A 10,694-nucleotide genomic window follows, 5' to 3' on the forward strand; every position below is an offset into this window, starting at 1 on the left:
CACATACAATCTGCCCCACTCCATTCTGGCTCTAGGTTGAAGTTCACTGCTATGTGTGCTATGAGTTATAGTGAAGTATCACAGTGTGTCATTGTTTCATATTATGTGTTGTGTGTGTGCTTGATTTCTATTTTTGCCCACCTCCTCCAAAATATGAATTTAATTTGTTGCAGTTCTTACCTTTTGCCTCAAGACTTACTTTTATTAGATAACCTAACTCACCATTAATTTTAGTTTGTGTGCACACACTAAAAAGAAAAAGAAAATTAGTATAAACCAACTCATTTGAGCCCCTTTCTTACAGTTTTAAAAACATCTTCTGGCACAGAAACTGCTGGTCCTGCTTTTCTGAAATTTTCTGGGGTATGTTTTAGACAGTGCTATTATGTCTGAAGATTTTAATTAAATAATCTTCACTTTTAAAATACTTATCTCTACCCTTCTCTGAACTTCTCAGAAATTTGGCAGTCTTCATCCTCTTAAAATGGCCTTCTGGGCCCATACATTTCATTTGATTTTGCTAAAATCCTCTTGTGATGCTCAGCACTAGAAAAGACTCATTGAGTCAATGGGTTTCACCTAGATGTTGAAACGCCATTCAACAGCAGATTGAATTAATCTACTACATCTGAAACTAACCAATAGGATTCAAGCTGTAGACACTAGTTGATTTCCCCATAATTATCAGTGGGAAAATAAACTAAGATTTGGACTTTCCAAAAGGAGATTGTTCTCTGGACTCAGGATATTGTGCCTCTGCTACATATAGTTATACAATGTTGACTGTGATATTGAGTGCTGGAGTAGAATTTGAACCAAAACTTGGTTCGGAACCTGCAATAGTGATATGCATTTAATGTTCCATACAGATGGAAACATGCCATGCCTCCTTATCACCACCATCTCAAACCCTCTTTTTATCTGCTTCATAGCCCATCCCCAACATGCCCATTTATGGGTGAATGGAGAATGGAGAGCTGGATGGAAGACATTTTCTGGGAAGGACAATGTCCTGACAGTGTCGGATTTACCACTGTGCTTAGGTGTGCTGTGGGCTGGGGAGTGGGTGGAGAGGTCATCTTCCTGCCATTTTTTATTTACAGTGGATTTTGCTTATGTGGTAAAATTCTAAATTTGACTGTTTCAGAGTGACTCCAGACATAATGATAGAGTTGATAGCCTATGGGAGTATGCCACAAAGCAGGCAGTGTAAACCTATTGGATGTATATTTTCCAGGGCCCAAATAAGGGGCCTCATAACTTAACTAACACAGGGCCTCATTCACCACTGAATCCACCACTGGGTGTCCATGCTGTGATTCCAGTTATAGTAGTATAGCTAAATGCTTTGACATTTTTCTTCTCCACAGTGAACGAACATGGTGTGGCAGGGACTGTAGCTGCTAAAAGGTGGATTTGGGGTGGTGATCATTGCACTTTCAAGTAGAGGATTATGAGCTCTGCAACTATAAAATATGAATTACACAGATATAAGCTGAATTTACTAATAGGATGCCAGCAACTTTAAAAAAATATATCACTATAATCTGGGATATTGTCCGCATTCATGAAATTGATGAATTAGTTATATCTTAGCAATAGCCATTTTCTCCCTACAGTTTCCCCACCACCTCCTACAATGGCATGTCTCATAGATGATCAAGTGGAGGAAAGCTAGTATGACCTTGCCTGTACACATTAGAACCAGCAGCCATCTTTCTGATCATAGCTGAATATTTTGCAGTAGTCACCATCATAAAGACGACTGACATTTCTTGTTGTTCACCACAGTCTTTGTACGGGGGTAATCAAGGCATCTGTTGCCATTCCTCCCACAGCTGCTGAAAGCTGTATGGGAATTCTTCCATTAGCAGACCTTTTTTTGGGATAGGATCCAGGATTGGGGGAACATTTATGCAACTCAGAAAAGCTATAGGGACTGTAGCTTTTGAGCCAAATATAAATCCACTGCCCTGTGTTGATGGATCCATTGGCCACCCTCCCTATATATTTCTATCTATCTATCTATCTATCTATCTATCTATCTATCTATCCATCCATCCATCTATCTATTGGAAGCAAGTTCCATAGTATTAAGTCTTTGTTTGTTTTTCAAAGTTGTGGATTGTTTTAAACTCATGCAAGCCAAGATGACTAAACTGATACCGTTGTACTTATCATGAGAAGACATGACTCACCAAAAAAAGAAGAAAAAAAGAAAAGAAAAGAGGAAGACTGCATTACAGATGGTTAGACTCAAGCAAGGAACCCATGGCCCTGAAACTTTAAGATCTCTCATTTATAGGGTCGCCATAGGTCAAAGTCAACTTGATGGCAGTTAGCAACAAATTCAAAGTTGAGAGATAAACCATGTACAATAGGTAAAGGTTTCCTTTGATATTAAGTCTAGTCGTGTCCAACTCAGGGGGGTGGTGCTCATCTCCATTTCTAAGTTGAAGAACCAGTGTTGTCCCTAGACACCTCCAAGGTCATGTACATTATTTCCATGTATGTATAATCCAACATGACTACATGGAGTGCTGTTATAATAGAAACAATACAATAGAAACACAATTTATCAATATAAATGAGCATCGTATACATTTTGAGTTTTGGTAGATATCAAAGAATGATAATTTTATATAGATGTTTTTTTCTAGTCATAGCATTCTTGATGAATATTTAGTATCTGGGGCCCCAGTGTGTCATTTTTAGTTTTGAAAAGAACAAACTGAGTGAACTGGAGTTGTGCTAACATGAGATCCATTAACACGAAATCTCTTTTTTGAAGTGAACGTGTCTAAGTGTGGGCTTTCAGAATGGGGAAATAGGGGCTAGGGCAAAGTCCTTACTCTTACAAAAATTAGTACAGAGTTGATATAGTTCTTAAAGTGCCCCATTGACCACTATACATGAGGACCATACTCCTTCCCCCCCCCCTTTCATATGGTGAGGGGCATCCTTGCAATGGGAGCCTCTTAGGAGCAGTCATTTTCTTAGATGATGCAAACCTTCACCTCAAACATTTTGTTTTAAAGGCTGAGACTGGTTGATGGAATATCCATTGCTAAGAATACCCTGATCTGGGCCATTCAGATATTGTTGTCCATAATGATAATTCTCAGTACATTATTTCCATGTATGTATAATCCAGACAATGTGGCACATCCTCAAAGATCTTGGCATCTGATGACTGACTGATAATATTGTTGACAAATAATAGCAGACAAATAAGAATTTCAGGAATTTATTGAAAAGTTTTACTTGCAACAATTTACAAAGCAAAATTTTGTGAATTTGGTGGCATGCAGTTGAAACACTAACTAGCACTTCATTTTCTTTCCATGACTTTCATTTCAGATGTAGTCAACTGAAGACAGCTCTTCATTTCATCCCGAAGTATAAAAAACTCAAGAGATCCAAAAATTCTATGCCTTTTCGTATTGGCGAACAGAAACAATATCACCAAAGGTGAGGGTCTGCAAAATGATCAAAAATAGAACAATTAGTATATGTACCATTGAATGCAGGAAATGTTGTGATTCTGAGTCTCCAATGAATCATTGTTGCAGAATTAAGAAATTGTTGGGGGGAAGTGAAACTGGTGGTTACAAAACATACAATATCATGCCAGTAAGGAAGGACTGCTAACATAGCAAACATTTCTAGTTGAAAATATACTAAGTATCTACCATCCTAAGTTCTGCTTTACAGTCTTCAGCATGTGTTGGCTCATAGTAGCTTGGAGTTTGTATATCTAGTCTGATAAATCTTTAAAAAAACTATCATAAGAATGAAGATAGACATAATATATTAGTAGATTACAAAAGATCATTAATGTACAATATAATCTCAATCTGCAGTTATCTTATATATGATCATGCCAACAATGTACGCTCTGGCTCAAGTGCCCTGCCAGCTCTGAAGCTCTTCTCTAGTATTAAAAACATGTTCAAGGCATCTATGTACTTTTATATCTGTGTGTTTCTAAAATTGCAGAATTAAAATAATACTCGACTTGCAAAATGCTTGGAAAACTGTTAGAGATGTGTTGTTGACATCATTCATGCTGGCCATTAACTTTCCTTTAGTTCAAATCAAATCATACTGAAAACCAATGTTGGTATTTCAAAGTTTGTCCCAGAACAAAAAGGAAGGAAGGAAGGAAGGAAGGAAGGAAGATGAATTCGCACAATGTTAATTTTTCATTGTTTTATTCTTGTATATCTAAAAGGCAAAGGTTTTCCTCCGACATAAAGTCCAGTCATGTCTGACTCTGGGGGTGATACTCATCTCCATTTCTAAGCCAAAGAGCCAGCATTGTCCTTAAACACCTCCAACATCATGTGGCCAGTATGACTGCATGGAGCACAGTTACCTTCCTGCCGAAATGGTACCTATTGATCTACTCACATTTGCATGTTTTCCAACTGCTAGGTTGGCAGAAGCTGGGGCTGACAGTGGAAGCTCACACCGCTGCCCTGATTCAAACCTGTGACCTTTTGGTCAATGAGCTCAGCAGCTCAGCGGTTTAACCCATTGCACCACTGGGGGCTTCTTTATCCTTGTATACATTGCACAATGTCTTTTTTTTTCCTTTCATATAATATATTCTTATCAAAGGATTAAAATTCCTCCTAGCATTCTGGTAGTATAGGTTTAAAGTTTCGTGCGTTACCCATGAGAGAAAAGCATACATCCTTCTTATCTATTGCTGCTGTTGGTTTCACACCAATAAGACCATTATGAATTTTGATGCTGACTAAAGTATGCAGGGTATATCTATGGGGAATGTTGCATCTCCTGCGATTTATAGACTGACTGTGGGTTGTAATCATGAATGAAAGTCAAGTGACATGATAAAGGTCAATGCTGTACACTCAGAGACAATCAGTCCAGAAGGTGCAAATTAGGGGAGAAGTGCCCTTCAACATCTATTGAATTATCAACATGTCATAATTTGAAACAATTAAATGCAAATTTTATCTCTGATAGAAGAGAGGCAACAAATTACAAATTTATTGGAATCTAAGGAGAGAAAATATGTAGAAGAAGGATTTTTAGCTTCTCAGGAATATGTTGCTAAATTTTATTTTGATGCCTAAAGAAGAGAGGGGTGACTGTTGTGCAAATATAAGACTTGTGGGGCAGTTTGAGATTGCTGACAGGGAAATGGCATTAAAACATTCCTAAAATAAAATTCATTAGAATATAGTTTAATTGAAACATTCCCAGCTAAAATGGATAATTATCAGATTTTGTACTGCAACTCCTCGGTTAAAATTATTGATCTAACTCAAGATCTAACTCTAGCTCAAATAGATTGGCTGAATCAATGGGAACTTGGTAAATCAATACTTACACAACTTCCTTGATTCTAGTAGGAACTGAGACTGGCACTTGGAGTTACACTTTCTTACTATAAAACATGTTCTTCAGACTTTTTAAATGTTCAGTGCAGTCAAAATATTTGAGTCATAATAAGCTGAGGATTTAAAGATATGTGTCTGTAAGAAACTATAGTTTACTCACCATGACCATTTTTCCATCTTTAATTTCTCTAACAAAGTTTGTTTCTTTGCCATCCCACTTCTGCACATGGACTAATTTGTCTCCATCCATGGACACCACAGACTGTGAGCACAAAAACACACACATCAGAGACTTCACATCAGATTGTAGGCCATGTCAAAGAAAATTATATAAATAATTCTGAGTACAATCTGGGGAATTGATAATTTTTCTTTAAATCTCTGAAATATGAAATGTTTGGCTTACTAAACCAGTGAATTTGTTAGATATATATTTAAAACAGGGAAACTCTAAAAGCTCATATAAACACCTCAGAGCTTTAAATAGTTACATTTTGTACTACAGCTCCTAGAATCTCCCAACTGACATAGTTGGTTGGGGAGTGTCTATGAGATGTGCACAAAAAGGCACTAAATTTATTCTTATTTGTGTTGCTAGAGAAAATAAAATTACATTTATAATGTATGTGATTTGATGTTTGACCTCATGCAGGGACATTTAAAACATTTTTAGTAAATTGGATTCCATGCTTAGGATAAATCTATAACTTCTAGAGAGCATCTGCACTACAGAGTTATAGCATTATAATTCCAGGTAAATTATCATGGCTCCACCCTTTGAAATTATGGATTTGAAGTTTTGTGAGGAACTTAAAATTCTAACCTGTAAAGTTCTAGATTTCAGGGGACCACAGTACAGTTCTCTAGTAAATAATACTAAGTACTTCATCAGACTACACATCCCAGGATTCTATAGGTGGAACCATGGCAATTAAAGTGCAACTGTTTGTTGCAGACACATTCAAAGTCATGCAGCTAAATAGTCATGTGAAGCTTCTCAAACACAAGATCAGAAAAGAACTGATACCTGCGATTACTCAAAAAATATGACACACTTCCAGCAATAATAATGAGACCAAGCATATATCTAAGTTGAACTATAGATATGCCTTCCACACAGGCCTTTGATCTACAGAGAGGGTTAAAATGTGGCAATTGTGAGAGGATTTAGAGAAGATAGGAAAAACACAGAATAAATAATTGGCATTTATATGTTCAAAGCATTTGTTTAGAACTGAGTCCCATTGGACTAAATAGCTCTCCAAGGACTCTCAGATAAGAATTCTGCCTCCCGTCATGGTATTTTTCTTCAGTCTCCTAAGTTATAACTTCTAGGGTCCATGGTATCTATAGAGATTTGCTTCCATGACCCCCACAGATACAAAAATCCATGGATACTGAAGTCCCATTATATACAATGGCATGCTCAAATGGCAAATCAAAGTTTGCCATGGTTGGTTGGTTGAATCCGAGGGTGCAGAATCTGTGGTTATGAAGGACCGGTTGTACAGGCATCAAAAGAGAACGAGGCAGCAAAGCTACTAAAACAATGAAAACACAGCAAACACTATTTTTCAAATTCTCTGCAATGCTTGAATTTTGAGGACATAAGGAAAATGTCCTTGAGGAGCAGAATTTTAATAAGAGGGGAAACCCTAATTTTGCCCCTCCCAATAGCTATATCTTGCAGTTGCATTCAATATCACAACTCAAAGAGTGGCTAAAACAATCCACAAAGAAAATAAATCTCTCTTTATTTTATTATTTGAACATTCTGAGTAAACTGTCATCACTTATTATCAGTCAATGTTTCCATTACAAATAACACAAAATAGTTTCCTTCCTGTGAATGATTTAAAAGAAAGATGAATTTAAAATAAAGACAAAAGAACTCTTGCAATTGTATGAACCATTTCTTCCTTACTTTGCAATTCCTATCATCTGCTGTACATTCATCAAACTCCTCTCCCAGTTTGAAACTGATTTCTGTGTTCTTGAAAGTGCTCTGGGTCTTGATCACCACTTTGTCTCCCTCCTGGCTGATGATCACCGTTGGTTTGGTGACATTTCCCACTTGGCGAGTAGCATAGCCAACACCTTAAAAAACATGTTAACACTTTTTAGAAAGTATATAACAGATCCTGAATTCTAAAGATAAAATAAATATTTCTTCAAATGTTCCCACTAAGAAACAATGTTTTCTTCTGATTATTCATTTCATTTGTATCTCATTATTCCACAGGTATGTTCAAGATATCCAAGAAAATCAATACTGTAGCAAATAGGACACCGAGTTAAATCAAAATGAGTGTAACAAAGATTGCACTGCAGTCTGTTGTTTGGTTATTTATTTATTTACCACATTTATATACCACCTCTCTCAGCCCAGAGGCAACTCATTATACAGCATATGGGACAATATCCTTAACTTACTTGGAAGTAAACCTACAAACTATTTGTTATTGTTTTGAGTTTTGAAGACCATTCTAACATCTAGCAACCCTAGGGCAAACCTATCATGGGATTTTCTTGGCAATATTTTTTCAGCGGCATTTTTCTTTGTTTTGGCTGAGAGAGTGTGACTTGCCCACAATCACTCAGTGAGTTTTCTTGGCTGAACGGAGATTTGAACTCTGGTTTCCAGAGTTGTAATCCAATTCTCAAATCACTACACTACATCGGCTATCTCTACAATTAATTTTCCACATTTTAAATAATATTAAGCTTTGCTATATATATAGACATTCCTTGTCTTCTGATACTGCTTACTTAACTTACCAAATTGCAATAATGAAGATAAAGGGGTGCCAGTGCTGCATATACTTGCCTCATCTACATTGGTAGTACCGTTTAGCTTACATAGATGACATGTTTGCTCTGTCCAATCCAATTTTAATTTTCTTAATGTCACATATGTCCATTATTTTCCATATGTAATTGTGCTGACATTTACAGACTGGTACAGCACACTTTCTCCTTCCTCTCAGCCAGTTTCTACATTTGGCTACAAAATCCTTTTCCTATGCAAATTCTGTCTGCTACAGCGAGAGAGCACTTCCTTTTCATTTTAGTTATACTGAGGTACTTAAAAGTGACAAGCCCTGTGGTTAAGTCATTTTCAACTGAATATTTTAATGGAAATTTAAAGGAAGTGTGTGCTTAGGCTCTTAGTGTTAGCACACACTGAGTCCTGAAAATATTTGTTTAATTTGTACTAACTTATGCCATGAATATACTCATAAGTACATTCATAATTCTATCCTAAATATATTTACTTCAAAACCAGCTTCTTGACTATAATAAAACTTAATTTCTAGTATGCATGTCCAGGGTTCCCAGTTCTGAGTAAGTCATACAACTTTTACTAAACGGATGGGAGACTTCCAATGAGTATCAAGTGCATAGTGGAGAATAGAGTTCAAATCCCTATTTAGCCATGAAAACCTACTGGGTGACCCTGAGCAAATCATACACTCATGATAGGTTTGCCTTAGGGTTGCCATATGTTGGAAATGACTTGAAAGCACACAATAAGAACAATAGTCAAAACCACTTCTGTGTATTCCTTGCCTAAGAAAATCCCAGGCAATTCATGGGGTGCTGTAAATAGAAATGCAGCATGAAGGTGCACACACAAATTCTTCTCATCTTTCTCTATACATCAACATAAATCCAAGCAGATTGGCTACTTATGGGTAAAAATTAATTCATAAATATTGTATCTACTCATTCATGTTTGAATGGTTTAGTTTTAAAAAGTCAGTCTGCCCTTGCTGAAACCAGTTACTCCTTTGCAAAATCTCAAACTCTATGGCCCTTAAAACTACTAAAGAGAAATGATCAAGGTTCTACCAATGAAAGAATGATTTTATGCAGCCTTTTCTATACATACCCAGTGCCTTCATGTATTCATCAAAGTTTTGGCTGTCAATCAGCTTCCAAGTAGCACAGAATGCCTCAACCATTTTAGCTGTTGGAGAAGACAAATAGTAGGTCCGAAACTGGTGGGAGACTCCTAAGGCTGTGTTAAAATCCTTCACCTTCACTCCAGCAAAATCCCTTCTTGAGTGATAGAAGAGGCATGTAACCCTGGAAATAACTGAAGTTACAGACTCCTCCCAGGGCCTCCTATTGCTTCTTTGAGTCAAAAGAAGAGAGATTTGTGGGGGGAGAGGAAGGTTTTTGGTTTGCTGATTGGATCAGGCCACCAGGTCAACTGAGTTGGTTGGTCTCCCCATTATGTCCAAAATTTAGGGGAGGGAGAAGGGGGAGGGAGAAGGGAGATGTGAAAATGTGTGAGGGTCTTTTGAGTCCTGTTTGAAAACTTGGCAAAGGGACATTGCCGCCTCAAAGGGAGACACACACAATAAGACATTCAGACTTGTTTCCGCCAAAAGCTCAACACTGGTGACACTTTCTAAAAGACACTGAACCCTTATCCTCCAACTTAGACAAGTGTTAACCCTCTGTCTCTCAAAGCAGAAGAGTATACAAGAAAAAAGAGAGGGGAGACAGAGTATTCCCACCCCCACCACCAAAAGGAGGGTGAGAAAGATCAATTGTTAGTTATGCACACTGAATCTTTGATGTTTATTGAGACACTACTTCCCCATGGAATATGGAGGCTGATTTTTTAAGAAAGAAGGGTATTGTATTAAATAAAATGGGACACTGAATGTGGTTGCACACAATATAGTGGTTTCTATCACTGTGAACAGAAACAGGCTCAAAGGTTAGCAATTTGTTAGCAGTGACTGCCTTCGTCTTAGATAGACAAGAACTAGCCAAATAGAAGATACGTGATGGGATAACAGTATGAAGCAGACTGTTCATTCCAGTCCCATCTCTTAGATACATCCTGTGAATGCTGACAGAGCTTTCAATTATAAATCTACAAGTTTCTCCTCAAATACTCAAAGGAAATTAAGAGAACCAGATAAATGTGGCCATTGTCCCAGTGTGACACACTGCACTTATAGGTAGTTAATATCTTGGTTTGAAAAACATAAGTTGTTGTGTGGTATGTCATTTCCATGTTTTGATTTTATCCCTCAGTCTCGAAATCAAAATACTGGATATTCCACTAGTTCTCTACTCTATATCATCTTTGTTCCGAACACTTAGAACTGGCTAAATGTAATGTTATTATAGACTGCTCCATTTGAAATACCTTCCTTGATGCTGAAGCCAATGTCATACATTATTATTTTTTTTATTTATTTTTTATTTTATTATTTAAACTTATATGCCGCCACTCCCCTGGGGCTCGGAGCGGCTTACAAGAATAGCTAAAATCTAACAAAGTTTAAAAGCAATTTAAAA

The 10,694-nt window shown here is 37.0% G+C and overlaps 1 protein-coding gene across 1 annotated transcript; it reads right to left on the reverse strand.

The window, feature by feature from the left end:
- Positions 1-3,231: 3,231 nt before the first annotated feature.
- Positions 3,232-9,427, reverse strand: FABP7 (fatty acid binding protein 7). The gene is made up of 4 exons (XM_060753272.2): positions 9,265-9,427; positions 7,297-7,469; positions 5,533-5,634; positions 3,232-3,479 (listed from the first exon to the last, which is right to left on the reverse strand). Exons 1-4 carry the CDS (start codon positions 9,335-9,337, stop codon positions 3,429-3,431), a joined length of 399 nt encoding a protein of 132 aa, XP_060609255.1. The 5' UTR covers positions 9,338-9,427; the 3' UTR covers positions 3,232-3,428.
- Between the last annotated feature and the right edge of the window lie 1,267 nt (positions 9,428-10,694).

This window comes from Anolis sagrei, chromosome 1 (assembly GCF_037176765.1).
Source record: "Anolis sagrei isolate rAnoSag1 chromosome 1, rAnoSag1.mat, whole genome shotgun sequence".
NCBI lineage: Eukaryota > Metazoa > Chordata > Lepidosauria > Squamata > Dactyloidae > Anolis > Anolis sagrei.